The sequence below is a fragment of the Uloborus diversus genome, unplaced genomic scaffold (genome assembly GCF_026930045.1).
Source record: "Uloborus diversus isolate 005 unplaced genomic scaffold, Udiv.v.3.1 scaffold_13, whole genome shotgun sequence".
Classification (NCBI taxonomy): Eukaryota; Metazoa; Arthropoda; class Arachnida; order Araneae; family Uloboridae; genus Uloborus; species Uloborus diversus.
Window position 1 is genome coordinate 7,712,146 of NW_026557987.1, and position 22,605 is coordinate 7,734,750.

Here is a 22,605-nt window from a genome sequence, read left to right on the forward strand (position 1 = left end):
ATGAAAGTAGTGAAAGCTGCTGCCTCCCCCCCCCACCCCTTAATACTTTTAAACCCAGCGACAGTGGTGGCCACTAAGTTTTTCGGGCCTAGCGGCCACTGGCTAGTTGGAAAATTGTCCAAGCCTTGACCTTCACAAAGGACATTTGTATTTTATGAAAACTTAAAATAAAACTAATAATAATGCTGCAGATTATTTTCAACTACCCAAAATAGTGACGCAGACTCGCTAGAAAGTTTCTGCTACTGGGCTCTCATGATTGAAAAACTTTCACATTATGACATATTGTGTACTATATGATTGCATTGTTAAGAAATAATTATTAATGTTTAGTTGTCTTAGGTTGGCAACACAGTTAAAATATTATATCTTCAGAACGTACTAAATTAGTTCAAGTAAAATGTTTGGTCTTATATGTTTGTAATGTGTTGTGTCTTTTATAATAAAATATATTTGGCCATTCCCACTGAGTAATCTCTGCATAAAAGTAAAAACTCTACATGCATAAATTAAAGGCAACATCACTGGCATTAACATTGACCCCTACAGATTTGAGGGTATAAAAAAGAAGAAAAAAATCCAAAGGCACACAGGTTTCCGGGCACAAAAAAGAGAGAGAGAGAGAGAGAAAAGATTTTTTGACATCTTGAATTCAAATTATACTTTCAGCAAACACGAGCGGTGTATGCATATGGACTTATAAACTTCAGGAAAAGAAAATTTAATATATATATTTTAGCTTAGCGAGTGAGTTGCTGCTCGGTGAATTGCTGAATTGAACTAGTGCTTTTGAGTGAGTGAGTCACTCACTCAAACGAATTGGTTCGCCCACCACTACTACAAATATGTTGGTCAAAGGGGGCAGGGTTGCCCCCCCCCAAACCCAGTTCACTAATCGGTGAGGGTGAGGGGAGTTCACGGTGCGGACAGAGCTATTAAAATTTTTAGGGGGTGTCTTCGAGGATCTTTTTCTTTTTTTTTGGGGGGGGGGTTCTCATGTGAGTCTTCATGATATTTGGGGGGGTTCTCATGTGAGAGTGTCTTCTTGATATTTGGGGGGGGGGGGGTTCTCACGTGAGTGTCTTCGTGATATTTGGGGGGGGGGTTCTCATGTGAGTCTTCATGATATTTGGAGGGGGGGGTTCTCATGTGAGAGGGTCTTCATGATATTTGGGGGGGGTTCTCATGTGAGTCTTCGTGATATTTGGGGGGGGTTCTCATGTGAGAGGGTCTTTGTGATATTTGGGGGGGGGGTTCTCATGTGAGAGTCTTCGAGATATTTGGGGGGGTTCTCATGTGAGAGGGTCTTCGTGATATTTGGGTGGGAGCCAAATTGCATTTTGAGGGGGATGGGCACCGGACATCTCTGGGTTCATAGATCCGTCAAGACAGGGTCCCGATATCTCTCCGAGCCCCGGGAAAAAGCACTCACCTTGCGCGTAGCTTTCTTGTACCGCGTGATGGCCAGCTCCATGAGTTCTCGCACCAGAATATCCCCCTTTCCGCACGGCACGATCACGCGAACGTTCCCGAAGTACACGGTCACTTTCATAATGGTCCGAGCACGTTCTCACGTTACACAACATTGGCTTCTCAGACGCACATGTCCCAAACGGCGACGCGAAAAAATAATCCCACGAACCTCATCGCATCATCTTCGTTATTTTACTTTCATCAGCACTTCATGGGAGGGGATTTCAACTTCAAACACTCGAGAACTTCCCGTCGATACCGGGTTCACACTCCGCACATATGTCACACACGAAATATACAAATACGCAAACACTTTTCTTGAAAAAAAATTAAAAATGCACGGAATTTTAGCAACAATTATGTTTTCTGTTTTTTTTTTTCAGCGTTGACCACAGAGCCTCGCACGTGTTGCCATTCCTTTTTTTCGTTTTGGAATGCGGAGCTAAAATGGGATAATGGGGTCGTGTTCGGATGGACTTTCCCAGTATTAAATATATAAATTAATATGAGGAAATTATAACTAGAGCGTGGGAGGTTAAAGTAATAACGTCAAATAATGACGTCTTTTCCAATGCTTTAGCATTAGTTGACGTCACAGCTGTCACGTGATCAATCAACTGGTCGCTACCGGGTGACCGATCACGTGACAGCTACTGATCACGTGTTTCAATCAACCAATCAACAGCTTAAAATGGTAACCGGAGCCGTGGTAGCCCGATCTATACTCAGTTCTTATTATATTCCAGATTATTCAATTCTCCTGTCATTTCAATTATGTAATCCCTGTAAATATGTATATAGTGTGGCTCTGAAATTATTCCTTTTTTTTTTCTTCTCTCTACTCCATCCCCCCCCCTCACACCATTTCAAATCAACTCCTTCATGACTTTCCCTCATACAGGGTAAAAGAGCTCCGCTCTGGCCCATATAAATTTCTATCTGTATCTGTATCTGGTAGCCCGAACGGTAGAGTGTCGGATTCGGGGCCGGAGGGTCCCGAGTTCGGACCTCGATGGTCGAAGACCCACCGTCGTCATTAAAGGGGACTGGGCGACGTTAAATAGGCTCGTGGTCTCCATGTCCTCCGAGTGAAACGATACCTCTGGGGGTGCTAGCACCTGGTAGCTATTAGCTCCTGGACTAGTTCTAAATCCTCATCAACTGTTCGATCCGGTGATGGTGCTGCCATCTATTGGTGTAAAAAAAATAATGGAGGCAAGGCACTTAGTATGCAGTCCTCGACATAAATACAGTTGTAGTCAGTTGTGACTCTGAATAGGAATAGGAATCAACCAATTAATAGCTGAAAATGGTAACCGATAGATGATAGAACGCTGCGGTTAGTAACTGGTGAGGTTCGACAAACGCAAAATAAGATGATGAAAAGAACATCGACTTACCCTCCCTTCTTCATCACTTACGTCGAGCTGTCAGCACAGCTACAGCTCAACGCTCTTCCTTCACTTTAAAAGCTTGTTTACGGATTTCGAACATTCGAAATTTCGAACGTAGAATGAATTCCCAGCACAACGAAGGTATTTCGATTCGTATTCTTTTCTCACGTTCCCATAGTGGTTCCTATAACGAGGGATTAAATGATCTCCCGTTTTCTCCTTATTCTCCAATAGACTGCTATGCCTAACAGGAAGATATCATGTTTTGTTTTTATGGATTTCGAGTTGTCACTCAATTTTTTATATCTCTTGTAAAGGGCTGAGCTTAAAATTGTTCAAAGACTTGATTTGTATTCTTTGGCAGCTTTCTCCTTTTTCTGAGCTATGAATTCTGTTCGGGCTTATTTTCCAACCTGCTTGTTCAAAAGTTTGTTATTGTCCTGTCATCCCTCTCGGGAAAAAAATTCAATTTCATAAAGAGTGCAGTTTTATTAGAATCTAACGCAACATTCAAAACTCATCTCAATAACGCAGTTGAACAGCTCTAAAAAGAATGCTAACCTACTTGCTCATTACAATCTCTCTCTCATTTTCTCTGAAAAAGAACAACTCGAATGAGTTGCCAAAACAAGTGATCGAAATGTTATGAAATGAATTTAAGCAGACGATAAATTAAAAAATGTCAATTATGTAATTCTGATTTTCTTCTCTTTGGGTTTTTATTTTTCTTTTTAGGTGTTCTCTAAAATGATGTTTTTAAAGAACACCTAAAAACTTGACACTTTTTTTTTATCATTGTTGACTTTCCTCCCTCCTTGGTCACACTATTTTTCACAAACATATTCTTATTAAAAAATGTGCAATGTGTGTTTTGTTACTCTATCCCTCCTGGGGAGGGTTTCACAACTCCTCCCCCTAAAAGTGTGACATTTTTTGTGCGCAGACCCTTAGCACAGTGCTTCTCAACTTTGGCTCACTGGTGTCCTGTGACAAGGTCCTTGGTGTGCCTGGGTGTTTTCTGAGTTGTTAGAACATCGATTTATTTATTTATTTATTTTTTGCAGCAGCTGAATAGTAAACTAATTCAATTATTTGACAATTGGTAAAGAAACTCGTATTTTCTTTGCACAATGAGTGAAAGTTGTCAAGCAGGATGTTTGAGAAAGAACTCGTCTACTTTGAAATGACGTAAAACCAAAGCCATGTGAGATAGAAACGTGAAACAAATTGTACGTTGCACTAGCGTTTCAGGGCTCTGGAATTTTGTCATCTATCGGTTTTCAAACATAGTTCACAAATTGGACACCAGAGAGCGCTGTAGTCAACTGTGCTTTGATTGGTAAAGGTGCGCTCATTGAACAGAGGTCCAATCTCTTTGCCCTCATCAAACCCATTGGTTCGATATGGCTACCTTTCACAAGGCTGTAACGTTATGCAATTGAATGGTTGTATCACTGCTGTAAAGGTGACCATATTGAACTCGTCACAAAGAGATATGACTCTGTTCACCAAGCACATTAATACACTAATTAAAAAATATTTGACTGCAGCACTCTCTGATTTTTTTTTTTTTTAAACTGGTGGATAAAAAATTCTAGAGTGTTGGTTCAATGTACAACTTGTTTCACCTTTCTATCTCACATGCTTTGCTGTTGAATTTCAAAGTAGAAGAGTTCTTTCTCAAACACCCTGTATAGTACCATAGTACAAAATAAATTCAAATTGTTACTTACTGATATTACCACTTTCGAAGTTAACTCAAAGTAGATGAAAGCTGTCAGATGTTAAATTAAGTGTTATTGTTATCAGTTGATCAGTTACTGAAGAGTCTAAGATAGCAGAAAGTCATATCAAGTATAATGATTTATTTTTTCTTAACGAATAGTTTATTTTAATTTTTATATGTTTTAAATTAATTTTACTTAGTATAGATGCATTTAACATGTTAAATTTAAATGCCTTTCACAAAAGACAAGAAAATTATTAAACTTTTTTTCTTTTGAATCGGCATAAAAATAAATTAATTGAAAAAGTTTGAACCAAAATATTTGTTTAGGATTTCACTGGAATATTTGGCATATAAGCAGTTTTTCCTACTAAATGTGGTATTTACCAGAGTATGAACATATTGCTGCTCACGAAACAAACACTAAGAATTCACACTTCATTAACCGACTAACTTTAAAAATTAAATAGGAAGAAAGAGACAACAAACTGATGCCAATACAAAGCTAGCTATCTAGTTGACATAAATAAAAAGTCATTTTCTTTAACAGGGTATTCGACAAAATATGGCCACACTCTCAATATTATAAAACAACAATTTTTTTTGTTGACCAGTTTGTCACATTTGTAATTTCAAACCCTGTTCCATGGATGTGTTTGTGTCATTAAAAATGAATCAAATTTAATGGTGGTTAAGATGCGTGTACTCATCTCCACTTTCTCCCCATCCACAGGAGTGTCTTCTGTGGGCGGATTGCGATGATCCCGACCTCGAGAGGACACACTTCTTCGGCCAAACAATGTTCGAGGTGAGTCCCACATTACTCTTGTGGGTGACATTTAAAGTTTCTACCATTTTCATGCGTTTACGTGCACCATGTTTTTATTTCTTCCATTTCCTTGTTCACTCACTTACCCTTTTGTCAAAGATAATTTCAAGTAACATTTACAAATGTGTTTGTACTATAAGAACAGTCAAACCTCGTTAACACGAACTCGATGCCAAAATATTTTGTGTTGACCGAAATTTGCTTTAACCTATTTCGACGTTTACCGGACTTTGTATAAGCAGACAAGTTTTTTTGTTTGTGTTTCGGGAATACAGTATACTCCCGATTATCCGTGCTAATCACCGAGCGACGTAGCACGGATAATCGAAAAACACGGATAATCCGAAAAATCATTTAAGGAATATGCAGGGTAACTATTTAAGGGGAAATTAGAAAAAACTATGTATATGCTCACACAAACCAGGAACTTTTCTTCGAAATGTATTGCTTAAAAAAATCGGTGATATATTTTGTTTTCTTTGTTTGTTTAAATGGTTGCGTATGTCCGTACCAATTTTTCTTATTGCAGTTATTTCTCCGTCATCGTCACTTCTTTCACTCATGTAATCCAATAAATGTTCTACTGATTGTAGAGCAGTAGAATGCGAAGTTGTATAATCTTCATGTTCTTCATCTTCGTTTTCGGTATCATCACTTGCGTTTGATTCGGTAACAAGTTCAATGATATTTTCGTCAGTTAGATATTGAAATCCTGATTCCCGAGTGCTTTTAAGCCACTCTTCGACATTTTCGGCGTCAACGGATTCGAAACCTTCGATTTCTTTAACTTCCTCAGTGATGTTATCGATAACAACATCGAAGCTTTAGAAAAGTGTGATTCCGAAATGATGCACGGATAATCCGCAAAACGGATAATCAGCACACGGATAATCAGGAGTATACTGTATAAGAACCAAAGTACAGTAAAACCTGTTAAGTTGACCACCTGTCTAAGTTGACCGCTTTTGTCAGGAACGGAATTAGTTCTATCTTACATAATGAAGGAAAGCCTCTCTAACTTGACCACCTGTCTATCTTGACCACTAATATACACCAGCTTTGGTTTGGAGTATTGTAAAAAACCCTTTTTAAGTTGACCACTAAGCAAAAGCATTAGATTGTACTAAAAATTTAATCAGTTATGCCTCAAACTAGCAACTAGACATTTAAGAAAAAACCTATGAATATTTTTGTTTCCATTGAAAAACATTGGGCTCATGTTAAGTCCCAGAAAATGCGCCTAACTTCAATAAGGAGTTTTTTTGTTATTACCACGGTTACAAATGTACAAGAAAAAATCAAATGAAGAATTTGAGTCTCTTTTGACTTGTTATGAATTTTTAGGAATTTTTAATATCAAGTAAGTAGTTTTTCATAAGCAATGAGACAAAAAAAAGAAAAATTTTTTTTGATCAATTTACAGAAATTTTAAATTTGTATGATACTTTACATGTTATTCTGGTAAATAATCTCTAAAAATATTTAAGCAACTTTTTTTCTTATTGTTTTAAAGTAATGTTAAGCAATGAAAGTGAGTTTAAAGTATTCCAATTAGTTAAAAAATGAATGCATGGGGTGAGAAAAGAAGAAAAAAAATTTCAATACTACCCTCTATAAGTTGACCACCTGTCTAAGTTGACCACCAAAGTACTGCACCGCAAGTGGTCAACTTACACAGGTTTCACTGTACATGTGTCCAAAAATGTACACCCAAGCATTTATATTTGTTGTTTAAGTAAGAAACATAAGTAACTCAAAACAGGAGCCTGCTATTTTGCATTTTGGTGCAGATCTTTCAAATATTGAAAGCAATTTCGTGTAAAAGTATAGTGATTTTTTTTTTCTTCAAGACCTTAAAATTTTCTTTGTCATGTGCGAGATTTCGTCTTAAACCTCTTCGTGTTAAAAGCGATTCATTTAACCTAATCTGCAGGTTTATCTGACGGGGAATGGCATTTATTTCGCGCTGAGCGAAATGTCCCATTAAGCAAGTTTGTGTTAAAGGGCTGTAATTTGTTCCAACCATCCTTTGCAGTAGAACTTTATGATATTATTATTTTTCATAATTGTCCATATTTATATAGTGATGATTTTTTTTTTCAAAGTTGAGTTTTTTTGATTTTCTTCATTTTTTATGAAAAGTTTCCATAGTATTGTCTATTGTTTTTTATACCATCAAAAAGTAGAGATTCTAACGAAAAAAACTTGCTCCGATTTTTTTAAAAAAAACAGATATTTTGATGTGAGATTTTTTGATTGAAAATTCTGATGCTTTTTTAATATTAAATCAAAATAAGGAGAAAAAATGAATATTTTAAATCCAAAAAATTACAGTGTATTTGAGACATAATAAGGTAACTTTTCATTAAATTTAGTGGATAAAAGAATTTTTTTGTGGGAGATAAAAATAAAAAACCAGAAAGTCGGTTTTTTGAATTTTTCACATTAATTTTGAGGTTATGTAAAAAAAGTGAAAATACAAAAGTTGTAGATCTCTTTATTACCAACAACTTTGTAATTTAGTTTTTTTTAATAGGACTCTTAGTTTTTCCGGAAATCGTGATAAACCGTTCCCCCCCCTCCCCCTTAACCTCCCTACATCCCCGAACTCAGCTCGCCCGTAATTTATTTTTCCTATTAATGTTATTAGATTTTCTTACCTTTCTAACTGGTTTTATCCTGTTCTAAATTTTTTCTACTTTTTACCATTTTCAAAGCTATTGGCACTGGCCTATATGTAAAATATCCACTTGAAAAATATTACTTAAGAATGGGTTTGAGCCCCCCCCCCCCTCCCTTCCAAGTAAGGCAACGTAGAGATTTTCCCACCCCCCCCTCCCCCTCGGGATCCTTACGTAATTAATGAATGCCCCCTAAAATGTCTCCTAATGTTATTTTAGGAGCTAATGGGAGCTTAGCATTTACACAGGTGCCTATGTATGATTAATAATACTACTGACATTAATTAAATAGCATAATTTTATTTAGTCTATTGTTTTACATCGTTTTAATTACTGCAATAGTCAATATTTTGGCTGTCATATTTCCAATATGTTTAGGGTTGGCGACTTAAAAGGTGACTTTTGTGACCATATCTGACCGTAGGTGACTATGGTGACATTTTTGATCAAAAATGGCCTTAAAGTGACTATTTTTTAAAAATTGGTGACTTTTTACAATTCTAGGCGACTTTTTTCGTATTTTGTGATATTTATTGTGGAAAAGAAAGAGAAAGTGATGGTTATGGTGTGCTCAACACGTGTGTTGATACTTCCTCTGTTTTAGACTTCAAGCCTTTTGCATCTTGTAAACATTTTGATGTTTTTGACAATCAGAAATTATTTTGACATCTGCTACCTTTCATTAACTTATTTTATGTTTTATTTGTATAAATTATGAATAAATAAATTTTGGATGCGTGCCAACATGTAACTTATGCGTCACGGATTATTTTTCCCGTATTTAAGATTTCAATCCTGTTGCAATTTGTAAATATTTTTATATTTTTGAAAATCATGTGAAAGTTTGATTGCATGCTACCTTAGATTAACTTATTTTGGTTTTATTTTAATAACTAAAAAATTTTATAGAATTTTGATGATGAATAGATGCTTCTTCGGTTTAAAGAACCAATTAAAATCTAAACTCCTCACTATTAACACAAAAATGAAACAATACAAAACCCTTATTAGACCAGTCGTTTTATATGGTAGTGAGACGAGCATTTAAAACAAAAGAAAATTGGCTGATCATTTTTAGTTTAAAGTCTATAATGTCTGAGCGGATGCTAAATGAAGACTAATTACAAGATACTCTTCGGCAAAATACCAACGTGTAAGAGATGTAAAAATAACAAAGGAACTATTAAAAAAATGGTGTATTTGGCACACAAGTCATATAAAAATTTTCTGCGGGAACTAAGCAATCGGCTATAGTCTAGGCATACAAGAACATCTTTTAGTAAATTATATAGGATTTTTGCCTTGATGTATAAAATTTTATAAATGCCTTCAAATTCCTAAAAAACTAATAATTCTCATTGACACTCAAGCAAAAAGAAGCTCTTCTTCAAGTAAAGCACTGGTCACTTTCTCTGAAAAAAGACATACCCACACACAAATTAATGGGGGGGGGGTACGAGCCCCCTCAAGCCCCATGGAGTCGGCGCTAGTAGTTACGACTATTTACTAATTGGTTCAGTGTTATAGCTGTACCCCAAGCAAAACCTTCTGAAAAGTTTTACCACATGGTTTACGGTTCGAGAAAAAGTACAGCATTTCAGGCGCCAGAGAAAATTATGAAAAAGAAAAACATCAATTGTTAGAAAAAAAAGCCATCAATTATCAGAGACACCTAGTCATCAAAGACTTGTTTGACAAAAACAAGAAAGAGAAGAAAATGAAAAAGACGTAAACACTCAGTGAAAGAAAATATAGTAAAGAAAACGATGCTATTTGGTACTGTCACACACTTGTGAGGAGATAAGATGACTGACATGAGACGAATCTAAAATGCGACAAGTGGTATCATAAGGAATGCTTCGGTGTGAGTCTATGATAAAGATAATTTTGAGTGCCCTGACGGTTGTTGAACGTAGAATTTTTTTGTCCTTTTGAAGACTTTAAGCATGATTAATGCATACATATTACAATTGATCTCAATTATTTATTAATGTTAGAATCTTATTTTGATTATATAAGAGTGTTAAATTTCTTAGGCCATATTATCCTACCATAGTATAAAAGGCCTAATGACAAGGTTTTAAAAAACTCTTTATTTCATACTTGTTTTCTGCAAAACTGGTGATTTTTTGTTAGTTTCTAGTAGTAATTGATCTGTATGTTTAACTAATATTACAATTTGTTGATTCAAATACATAGTTTTATTTCGTTTCAAATCTCGCTTAGGTAGGCCTTATTACCCGCACCTACCTTATATGTATGGCATTTATTTTTGTAAAACTTCGTCAAATGGTAACGTGAGTCAGATGGAATTTGAACTTAGGCCAGGGCCCAATACAGGCTGGTTTTACTACCGTTTTTGAGTTTCTTCACAAAAATAGTATTTTAAAATCGGTACTTTCACAAAAATCAAGTAATAAAATCAGTAACTTCACAAAAACAACATTTAAAAAAGTCGAAAGTTCCTTTAAAATCTGGAATTTAAAATCGAAAATTTGTTTGTGTTTGAAACAAAATTCACTCATGAAATAATAATAAGCTGATTTATATGAGCAATCGCTTTAGTAACGACAATTTTGTAGTATTTTATCTCATGCATTTTTAGCCCATTTTCGTCAAAGTGCAAGAGTGCAATTTCATCGCTATCCGTTTTGGGGGATAATTTCCTGAATCGTACATAGTATAATGTCTATTGAGCTCAAATTACAATGTTATTTTTCGTACTTCTTAAATTTTTAGCTCCCCCCCCCATAAAAAAACTGTTACAGATAAAAATACATGACATTTGCACTTTCGAACTAAAATTTCAGGTGTTCTACTTTTCTTTAACAAAAATTAAAGTGTGTCTTTAAAAAAATCATAAAAACAATATTTAAAGAAAAATCCTTCACAAAAATAAAATGTGATGCAATACTTTCACAAAAATAGGTAGTGAGAAAAAAATCCTGGATTGTCTCCTGTAGGCAGAATTTACCTCTTGGGTTGAGTGTTCCCTCATAAATGTAAACTACCGAATTAAGATTGGAAATATGTGTTAAAACCCTGAGTTGGGGGGGGGGGGCTCTTTCCTGACTACGCCACTGAATGTAAGTATTTTGATTTCTTCTTGTGAAAGTACAATGCACTCAGGCGAAGACGTTCGTCTAAGGAATATATGCGTTTTGTGTGCGTTATCTATTTTTGTGCTGTCTATTTTGTTGAATAAACACCTAATATTACTATAGCTCAGAGTCATATCCCATAGCCATTTATGTGTTTGAATTAAATGAATTTTCTACCTACCCTATTTATAGTATGAATTTATGATAGTACCTCGAAAAATACTTTGTCACTCTTTAAAAGTGCTTGAATTTTCTTCTACCTGAAGGGTATGAGCCCTGTTTACTCTTCAATTTTTGTCATTAAATTCATTCATGCAGTCTCCCAAATGTTATGCGAAATAATACAGTAAAAACTGTCTACAACGATACTGTAGGGACCTAAAAAAGTATTGTTGCAGACAGGTTTTACAACGATAGTGTTGGGATCTAAAAAAGTATTGTTGCAGACAGGTTTCCGTTATAGACAGTTTGATTATTTATGCTGACATTTCCCTGGGACCAAGGAAAATGTCGTTATTGACAGGTTTATTGTTATAGACAGTATTGTTATACACAGGTTTCACTGTATCAAGCTGTCAGCTTATGTATTTTTGTCTCCCCCAGATCTACTCGGAAGTGAGGGCCATCCTCTCGTCCCACGTGATCGGCGCCATCGAGGGCTGCGTGTTGGAGGCGGTGGAGCGGTGCGTGCCCGCGGGGGCCCGGGTGGAGCGCCTGGCGCAGGGGGGCTACCAGCTGAGCGGCACCCTGGACGGCATCCTCGCCGCCAGGGGGCGCCTCGAGGAGCTGCTGCGCCGCAAGGAGTCGCCCAGCGAGCGGGACTCGACCACCCTCTCGGACGAGACCGCCTCCTACGACCGGGGCGCCCCCACCACCACCTCCTGCCCCTCGGACGCCGAGCGGGACCCCACCGCCTCCTCCAACGGCTACGTCAGCACCACCACCACCGAGAGCAGCAGCGTGAGGAGGACGCTGCGGCAGCCCCTCTCCCGGAAGCTGCGCTTCATCCTGAAGGGGGCCCGCTCCGGGGGGCTGCGCGGGGCCCCCAAGAGGAGGGCGCCCGCGGCCAACGACCCGGACCGGCTGAGCGAGAACCTGCGCCACATGAAGCTGGCCACGGAGGAGTCGGACCCGGACTCCGAGGGGAAGGCGGACAGCGCCCCCTACAAGCACTCCTGCAAGCTGTGCTCGTTCAAGACCAAGCGCAGCAGCCACTTCATCAAGCACATGGCTATACACGAAAAGGTGAGAAACGCTTTCAGACTCTAACGACTACGGTTTTTCCGTAGTTTCCACGAAATGTCGCTGTGGACTGCGTGAATGATGATCCGTTGTACGGAACACTCCGATTTCGATAAGTTACCGATTCATTATTAAAGAATTCAAAACTAATTTCTTCATTAATGATGTTCCGATTTATAATGTTTTTAGCTACTTGTTTTGGAATCAAATTTCCATGCACTTTCGCACAAAAAACTTCGTGCTTATTGTCATTAACTTTGTAAAAATGTATGTAGGTACGTTAGTCCTACACACATTCCGCTACAATATGTCACGAAAGATGGAATAGTCTTTCAGAGACTTTAACTACTATGGTTTCTTCGTAGTTCAAGGCTCCCAACTAGTCCCGTTCTTCTCTAAAAATCCCTTTTTTAGTTTCCAGTTCATAAAAGTCCATTTCTTCAAAATGTATTCCCTTTCTTAAAAAAAAAATAATATGACCCGATAATTTTTGCCCTGGGTTTGGAAATTGCTCGGATGATTTGAAAGCTATAATGAGATTTGCTGATGGGAATCTGCCCTTGCAGGGATGAAAGTAAGTCCTTTGAAATATTTTTTTTCCCAATATTGTCTATGGGTTCGTAACTTGCAAAATAAAAGTTTTGAACACAACCTGTCGATTACTGCGCCGTGCGTGCAGTGGTGCCGTCTAGTTAAGATTAAGAACAAAATCTCTCTGGTATTGGTTTTCAAGAGTAGTCCATTTTTGCTATCGCCAGTTTTGCGAAGGTTTTATTTACCCATTCGTAACTTTCGCCAGTGTATTCCGAACTACAATCCGAGCCGAGGGGAGGGGGCGGACGTGCCGTTTTCCCTCCGGGATGTGAATCCGAAAAAAATGATTTTACGCTGCACGACGCATTTTGCATCACCGAATTTTAATTTTTTTCGGGACGTAGGTACTGTTTTAGTGTAGACGATTCACTGAAGTGTCTCTTACCCTTCAATTTGTTGGCATTTGATGAACCATTGCTTCTACGACTTTCAGTAATGGTTCGGTTTTCCCTTTCTGCAACACCGTTTTGTTGTGGTGTCCTAACCCCTGACCCACAGTTCAATATCGCGCGCATTCAAGGTCTTCAGTTGACAAACTCGGTGGTTGAGCATGGCGGGCTACGTGGTTTTTTTTTTTTTTTACTATAGTGCCGCTTACTCTTCGTTGTGAATTCGCAATAAAATATACTTGCAATAACTATACTAAACATTTATTACAACACACGAACGTAACATTTGACATAAATTTAGAAATAAATATAACTTAGAATGATCGAGATATTTCAGAAGGAAAAGAATGTGATGCAGCAACGCTGCATGACTTATCGCTACTAAGGAATCTTTTTGTTCCATCAAGAAAATTAAATTTAAACGTTGCCACTCACGCGAGCAATGAAAATTATAATAATTAAATTAAAGTTCTAGGCTCAGCTGCAGACGATAAGAACTACCACTCGGTCCCAATGCAGAATTTCGTTTTGTTTCCGGGCACATAAGTCCTGTTTTCGCGAGGGCAATTCACTGAAGCGTTTCTCTGTTCCTCCCCCAGGTGAGCACCCTGCACCGGTGCGGCCAGTGTTCGTTCACGTCGGTGCGGCTGAGCCACCTGCGCCGTCACGAGATGATCCACAGCGCCACCGTCCACCAGTGCAGTCAGTGCCGCTACCGGACGGACGACCTCAAGTTCCTGCTTCGACACGTCCGGCTCAAGCACCGAGGAGACGAGGCCCCCTCGCACGTACGTCCCTCTCTACTCCGTTTACTGTGGAGACTTGAGAGTTCGCTCAAATTTTTCTTCAAAGTGAAGGCTCGGCCATACAAATTTTTGTCTTGGACGTTTGTAAAATGTTTTGTAAGTCAATAAGTAAAATTTTTTGTTCTGTCAAGGAGCAACCGTTCGTTAAAATTTTCGCTTGCCATGAAGGATCGGCTTTCCGTTCAAATTTTTGTTACAGTGAAGACTGAGGCGTATGTTCATATGTCGTTTCATTTTTTGATTAGTCAAATTTCGAATGTTCGTTCAAATTTTTGCTTACAGTAAAAGTTCGGGCATCACTATTTTTTTTCCGGAGAAAGCTCAGCCGTTTATTAATTTCTTTTGTTTACAGTGAAGGCTCAGACGTCCGTTCAAACTTCTGTTAATGGTACAGGCTTGGGCATTTGTCTGTTTAAACTTTTTTTTAACAGTGAAGGCTCGGTCGTCTGTTCTTTTAATATTTTTTTTTTGCAAAGGCTACGTTCAATCTACTTTTGCTGTGAAGGCCATCTGTTCGAAAAAAATTTTTGCAGCAATGGCTCGGGCATCTGGAATGTGGGAGATGCCGCATCTTGTAAGCTTTGAGATGCGAATCCATTTCAAAATTTGAATGTGATGAGAAAGCAAAACGTCAAAGTTCTGGGTTGGAGGCAAAATTCGGCTAGAATAATCACTCTCTCGAGAACAAACGAACCCTTCAGAAAAGTAGCGACCTCGAATACGAACCATTCTCTTGTGAGAGTGAAAATAATACAGTAAAACCCCTTCTAACGGACACCCCTCAAGTGCGGACACTTTCTTATACGGACATTTTTTAATTCCCCGATTCCAATACAAATAACTTTATTAAACCCCTGGCCTGCGGACACCCCTCTATTGTGAACAAAAAAATTCATCCCGTTAGTGTCCGCATTAGAGGGGTTTTACTGTACTTCTCTCATTTTTAGTTTGTTCCTCCCGTTACCTTGAGAATCACCCTCCAGAAGCACTTATTTTCATTCCAATTTTTCGACCGTAAATAACATCCTATGATTGCCATGGTGCTAGAAATTTTTCTAGTTGCATCGATCTGACATCTTTTAGAAGAAAGACATTCATTTCAGAGCAGAATTTATGAAAAACAGTGGAGACTATCGTACTGATCATTTAAAGAAGTTGTCTCTTTAGAGATGAAATAAGAGACGGCAGGAAAAGAAGAGATTTTGAATTTTAACATTTATATGTCTGTGATTCTTAATGCTCAAGCATGGCTCCACTCAATTTCGCTTATGGTGATTGGCCGTGACAATCTCTGAAACTCATTGCAACAAAGAGGGCGCGACAGGGAACCACTGTTTTCCCATCACTTTGTCATTGATTGGGGGATGCACAGAGCAGATCTTAGTTGCATCGGTTTAACACTGAAAAGTTATAAATTGTCTAGGCCCGAAAGTATAAATTGTCAAAGCCCGAAAGCGTCAACACCATCTAGTGGGGCAATGGTTCAAGACAATAACGGAATATTTAAGTGTAACAATTAAAAAAAAATCAATTTCCGTGTATACTCGTGTCTAAGCCGAGAAATTTATCATACAAATAACGAAGTCGGGAGGGGAAAACCTTATACGCGGGGCTGAATTTTCGAGCATTTTCCCTGAACAAGTCTTGTATAGTCATTCAAAAATGTGAGCATTTTCCAGATCTCATAGCGATCCTTAAATCAAGCTTCGAAGAAGTAAATATTTTTACAATGTCCAGCTGTGAAACAAAGTTGAAAAAGACCTATGACTGAAAAATACAAGTATGATAAATGTCGAATTTTCCAAATTGTTGTTCTTGCAAAAATTCACTCTCATTTGTGAAAATGAATGTAAATTCTCGCCACAATACAAAATTATTTTGATGTTGGCTCAAAATAAAATTAACAATAGAACGCACTCTTTACATAAATCGTAGTAAATGAAACCTCATTGTACAAAAGTACCGAATTCGTGCGATTTAAATCATAAGCATGTTCGTTATATGTCATTTTCCTTCTTTTTGGTATACCTATTTTTAAAAATCGAGGTGAAAACTTTCGGATTTTTTCTGGAAAGTAGCGGCTCGACTGACCTGCGGGTTTTCGATTTTGTTCCGATTCTTCCCCAAAAGACGACTCATACGCGGGTATACGCCTCATTGTCGCAACTGCGTTCAGCCGCACCTTCATCTGACGACTCTCTCTCTCTCTTTCTCAGGTGCTGAGCTGCCCCCACTGCAGCTACCAGACGACGAAGCAGCACTACTACGACCGGCACCGGCGCATGCACTGCTCCCGCCGCAGCACGCCGCTGCACCAGTGCGAGCAGTGCCGCTACAAGACGCACCGCAAGGAGCACTTCGTGCGGCACGTGAACGACGTGCACGGCAACCGGCGGCCGCACCTCTGCCACCTGTGCGGCAAGGCCTTCAAGCGGGGCGACGCGCTGAGGCAGCACGGGGCGACGCACGACGCGGCCGGGTGCCACCGGTGCGGCGCGTGCGGCAAGGCCTTCCGCTCCCGCTCCCACCTGTCCGAGCACCGCGCGGTGCACTCGGAAGTGCGCCAATTCCTGTGCGAGGTGTGCGGGGCCGGCTTCAAGACGCGCTCCGTGCACCGGAAGCACGTGCTCAGCATCCACCGCAACCCCCGGGCGTACACGTGCGACGCCTGCCCCCGGAAGTTCAACACGCTCTACGCCCTCAAGCGGCACAGGAAGGTGCACGCGGGCGGGAAGGTCCCCCGCCCGGAGAACGGCGCCCCTCCCGATCCGGAGGCCGCGGCCCCGGAACCCCCGGTGCCGGTGACCTCCGAGGCGGAGCAGCCCGCGCCGGTGACCTCCCAGCCGGTCGTGGCCACCCTCGTACAGGCCCAGGAACCCCCCACCCTGCTCTTTCTGACGAACAATCTCCCGCAGTTCCAGTAACACGAGCGGCGCAGAGTTTTAAGATGGCACACTGCCGGAAGAACGGAAGCAGGACAGCACTGTTCCGGCACTCCCCCCCTCCCCGTATTCCTGCGTGACGGTGGATCCTGCCTGTGGTGATGTGAAACAGGATAGAGAGAGGAAACAAGCTATTTCAATCTCAAATGCGCGTGGGGTATTCGGGTCGCGTACAAGCAACCTTTACTTTGCTAGGGACCGTGTAAAAATTTGGAGACTGCTGATTGGCTACCATGTAAAAAGGTTATTCATCTCCTCTGTAGCTTGTTCTGCGTTCTGAAATCGTAGTTACATTCCGGAAAAAGGTCTTCTGAGAGATGATTCGAAGGAGAAAAAATTAAAAGCATTCAAACGTGAATTCAGAGCGTCTGAGGAACGAAATTGATCCACATGCGTTGGATGTGGAAAAAAACATCGCCGACGCGCATGTTTCGAGGAGTTCCAAGTCTGTTACAAGGTCCCTAGCCGAGTAAGAGTCACTTATACCAACGCCTCCTAAATACTCAATGCCTATCACATTTGCTTCATAAAGTGATCCTCTGCCAGTACTGTAACAACGCTACCTGGCGGCAATACATGGATGGCGTTGCTAGGACGATGGATCCAAACAATTCAAATCAAATTGTTAATTGGGCAATTTCGAAATTTAAATTCAGAAGTCAACCAATTGTGTTCTCCGCTATTAATTTCTAATGCTTTCGACCTTCGATAGATGGCAGTGGCGAAAGTACCGAATTGATGGGAGTACTGGGATCATTTTGCTCTATGTTAAAAGCGAGAAAGCGTTAGGCATTTATTATTTAAGAGGCGTTGCTTGGCGAAGAACACAAGCGTTCGGAACAGTAGCACAGGATTTCCAAAGACGTCTTGTTCGACATGTACATAATGTATAAAGTGATCTTTAAATGGATATGTGTACAGAAGAAGATTTTAAAAACATTTTCAGAGGTCCTTTTTTTATGGTACACTTTTAATTGTAAACCATTTCGTTCTCTTGTGAGGTTCTCTTTGTCTGGAACTTAGAGCTGCAATAAAAATCTATGTCTCGGAGTGGGTCTGTTTATTTTATTTCTCTCCTTTTTCGATGCCTCGTTGCATGGGGCGTCTTTGAATCCGGGTTAAAAAAAATGTGATGGTGGAAAAGTTTGTACGAGGGCAAATCAAAAAGTGTGCGTATTTTTTATTCGCCAAAAACTGGTACATACAGGTATTTACAAATACAGTTGGCTCTCTGTTTAACGACTTTCAAGGGACCACAAAAAATCGTCCTTAAATAGAATGTTTTTAACACTACAGTGGACCATCTGGGACCGTGAAAAGCCGTCGTTAAATAGAGAAAGTCGTTAAATAGAGCGTCGTTAAACAGAGAGCCAACTGTATACATAGTGTACTACGTACCTTACATTATCTCTCTTCATAGTCACCATTCTGATTCAGACATTTTTCCCCAAGGGGGGGGGGGATTTTTCTTTATTTAAAATTTTTTATTGATTTATTTGTAGTTTATATAATTTATTTCTGTTAGCATACCTAATGTTTTTCAAAAATGTATACTAACTGAATACGTGTAGACTGTTGAATACAACACATAAATCCCTTTTGAAATCAATAAATCATTTATTAAAGGTTAAAAGCTGATTAATAACATGCAAAAAATGACTGGGCCTTAGGGTAAACATTTAAATTGGCATCGTGGCATCTAATAGACAAGTAACAATAACCGGAGAAACTTAAACTGATTAACCATATCGCCTCTACAACTCCATCACTTCTACCACAGCCGAACAGCTGCTAAAGACCAATATGCACCACTACTGTCCGACCATCGATTACATGGAAAGGCTAATATCCGGTTTATAGGCGGAAATGGACGTATCTATTTGTTTATAGGGATGTTAGTTGGTTTGTTTCAGATGTGCACTTTTGCCTCTCTATTATTCAGCCTTTGTTTTGTAAAAATGAAAATTTGCTCACAGCAACATTTTTTAAATCTAAAGTATATTCGATCTATATTCTCACGGCAAAAATTAATTGGTTTAACAACTTAACAAACTTTATTCACAAAACTTTACAACAAAACTTTATTCACAATAAAGTTTTGAGCTTACCATTTTGCTTCTACGTTCCCGAACGAAATGAAAATATCTTATTTTCTTTTTATTGTTTCCATGGTAACTACTTTTGTTTCCCCTTATTTTATTTCAGAGAATGCAATAAATGAATAAGGCACTAGTGACATTATAGAACGCGTGCATCAAAATCCCATCGTTAGTTTCCCTTCTCCCCTGCTAGATTCATTCAGATGGAATCGTCTTTACTTGGCAGAGTGCCAAATGACATACAATCCGTGGTCAAACAGTAATACTTCATGATAAGGATCTTATGTCATGGAGGCGCACGTACTACACGCGACTGCTATTCAAGACAGCCATCCACGAACAATTTCACCTACTAGCCATTTGTCTCAAATACGTGCTCTAAAGCACGTGTACGAACCTGGCTATTAGTGGCTATCGTTGTTACGCGGGAAAAACGCCCCTTCCCCCCCAGCTCATCCAATGAGAAGGCAGGAGCAAACGAGCTGATGTGTGCATCACATGACTTCCTTTTACTTCAATTAATGTCATTTCCCTATTATTGGCAATTTTAATGTGATTCAATTGTTTACTTTCTAAATATCACCAACAGTGGCCTAATTGAAACCAAATTAAAAACTAGTATGTTGTGGCCATCACGAAACTTTCTTCTATATTTTTCTTTTTTTTTTCTGATCCCTCCCCATGCTTGACGAGGAAGCAATATTCCCAACAAAAACAAAATGACACATGCAAAAACTTGACGACCATCCCAATGTCTGAATTATTGCAAAAGCAAAGCAAAGAGCGAAAATTGAAAGTTATTTTAAAAGCCTTGCTTGAATTAATTACAAATATTTTGTTTGTTAACAAACATAAGATGGCAACAGTTAAAAATTTTAAATCATTGAGATAATATTTCCGATCATTTCCATGCAATTAAAATCACGAGAAATACGCAGACGACAATCTATTACGATTTATCTTTCTTATTGTTGCATTAATAAAGCTATTTTTATTCAGAAAAAAAAATCAACACCTCTTGGAGCGATTGGTGCCAAACTTGAATCAACGCCTGTTTACATATGGATTCACATTTATTCCAAATTTCATCCAGAACGTTGCACTACTTCTTGAGATAGGGCACTCACAATGGAAAAAAAGAACGGGCGATTGCGCTACCCCCTTTTCAGCTATTATCCCCAAAATAGAATCAGCTCTTATACCCTCTAAGGGCTACTTGTCGATAAATTTTTGTTTGATTCCGTTCATTATTTCTTGAGATACAGCAGTCACAATGGACGACAAAAACGTTCTAAAACTCAACCCCCGTTTGAGCTATTGACACCAAAATTGAATCAGCATCTGTACCTGTCAAGTGCAACATATGGAATAAATTTTGTTTGATTCCGCCAGTTACTTCCTGAGGAATAGCAAGCACGCGTAACTCGAAAAACGTCCCATTGCTCCACCCCCCTTGGAGGAATTCGCGCCAAAAACTAATGGGCACAAGTTCACATACGGGCACATATGTGTACCAAATTTCGTTCGATTTCATGCGGTAGTTTTTGTTGTAGAGCGGCCACAAAAAACTGGTCACACACAGACGTGACACACATACACACACACAGACAGACAGACATTTTCCAAAAATGGTCGAAATGGACTCAGCACACCTCAAAACGTTCGAATCCGTCAAAATTCGAAATTCGAAAATTTGCACGAATCCAATACTTTCTTCTATATATTAGATATAGAAGAAAGTAAAAAAAAAAAAAAAAAAATATCGCCAAATTTGTCGCCAGGTTCGCGACTAAAAGACTGGCGATATGTCGCCAAGTGTCCGACAAATTGTAACACCACTTGAGTTTACATTGAAATTAAAACAGATTTCTCACCAAAAAGGGGCAAAGGATCCCCTTAGAAACATCCAAATGCAACCAAAAGGGAAGGTGCACAACGAGACCCCCCCCCCCCCCAAAAAAAAAAAAAATGCTTCGAATAGACTTGCAAATGCGAAGTTTGTTAACCCAGAGTTTTCTTGTGTTTAGGATTTCATGCCGTTTACGACGGTCAACTCACTTTTTAGAGGGAAATAATGAAAACTAACATTATTTTGAGGAGCTCGAGAATACCATTCAGGGACAAATACACTTTCTGTTGCTGAAAGCAATCCAAGACACATCGAATGCGTTAATAAATACTCCTAACAAACTGCCTATGTTTACGCCAACAGACACACGTGGAACGCAATGTTTTAGTTTTTTCGGCAGTTATGTAAATCACCGCAAGGTAGCGTATTTGAGCGCTAGAGTTGCGAATAAACATACGAGCAAACACAAGCAATACTTGGCAGACGATAAATAAACGTGTAGCAACAGAACGATTTTATTCCATTTGTTTTGTTTTGTCGCAGACTATATTTTCCGCAGTTTTTAATACTAATCGGCTGCAATTTTAGTTGTTCGATGAGAGCCATTGTTAACAGACGAAGCATTTCTTTTGCCTAAATTTTCATACAGATTTATTGAATCATTAAGCGATTTTTCATTAAAAAAAGAGAGAGAGAAAAGAAAATCTACTGAAGTTTTTTAATATTCAACGTTTTATTAAAGTCAAAAATTATAAACTAGAAATCTGAGTTTGTTTAGCAAGGACTGCTTAAATTAGCAAGTATATCTGGTATTTGGGTAGGTACGTATATGTTATTGCATTAAATTTCTATCAAATGTATGTAGGTCATTTTGTTTGATACATATTTAAGTTATATCTTTTTTAATCATAAACCAACATATATACATAAAGGAATTTATTTTCAGTTTTGTATGTAAGAAAATAAAATTTTCTTTTTATTTTCAAGCTACATTTAATTCATTTATTTTAAATTTATGTCAAGTGTATTTATTTATGATTTAAAACAAAATATATTATTCACTTTGCAATAAATATGCTTCGTAATAACGTATCTACTCCGTATTATGTCGAATCTGTAATTATTGGTCATTCAATAGCATGTTGTGCAGTTACTGCTAACTACCAGTCAAAAGTGGATGAAAAATACTAGTGCGAAGAGCAGGTAAATGGCAGTATCTGCATTAATCAAAATGTTGATTAAAAAATCAAAATGAAACAGATTACCCAAAAAACATTTCGATATAAACGTATAGAATCACCTAAAATCAAACTTTAATATTTTATTAATGTTTGTGGGAAATCAGAAACGCGTTTCTTCAATTATCTCAAAAACTCATTTTTGTAGATACTGCCGTTTACCTGCACACGGCAGCATATGAGTATCAGCGAGATTTATTGTTTTTTTTTTTTTTTTTTTTTTTTTTTGAGCAATCACGATT

General features: G+C 38.6%; 2 protein-coding genes across 3 annotated transcripts in view; one reads left to right on the forward strand and one right to left on the reverse strand.

Annotated features, from left to right (window-relative positions):
* The window catches only part of LOC129232656 (partitioning defective 3 homolog), a 98,328-nt gene extending 96,648 nt beyond the window's left edge, over window positions 1–1,680 (reverse strand). Inside the window, exon 1 of the mRNA XM_054866788.1 lies at window positions 1,433–1,680. Within this exon, the coding sequence (XP_054722763.1) occupies window positions 1,433–1,552 (120 nt within the window). The 5' untranslated portion in view covers window positions 1,553–1,680. The remainder of the gene's footprint in view (window positions 1–1,432) is intronic.
* Window positions 1,681–2,917: 1,237 nt separating this feature from the next.
* On the forward strand, window positions 2,918–17,243 carry LOC129232596 (zinc finger protein 154-like). 2 transcript variants are annotated; one of them, XM_054866728.1, is made up of 5 exons: window positions 2,918–3,008; window positions 5,327–5,401; window positions 11,808–12,449; window positions 14,029–14,217; window positions 16,452–17,243. In XM_054866728.1, the coding sequence occupies exons 2-5, from the start codon at window positions 5,393–5,395 to the stop codon at window positions 17,157–17,159; spliced, it is 1,548 nt and encodes a 515-aa protein (XP_054722703.1). In that variant the 5' UTR covers window positions 2,918–3,008; window positions 5,327–5,392; the 3' UTR covers window positions 17,160–17,243. The 2 variants fall into 2 exon arrangements, with proteins under 2 accessions (XP_054722703.1, XP_054722704.1); XM_054866729.1 differs by lacking the exon at window positions 14,029–14,217 and having other exon boundaries at window positions 16,452–17,242.
* The last annotated feature ends 5,362 nt before the right edge of the window (window positions 17,244–22,605 follow it).

Coding starts and splice junctions, on each gene's coding strand:
- LOC129232596 (XM_054866728.1), top strand. Junction 12,450..14,028: donor ACATGGCTATACACGAAAAG/GTGAGAAACGCT, acceptor TTCCTCCCCCAG/GTGAGCACCCTGCACCGGTG. Junction 14,218..16,451: donor GAGACGAGGCCCCCTCGCAC/GTACGTCCCTCT, acceptor TCTCTTTCTCAG/GTGCTGAGCTGCCCCCACTG.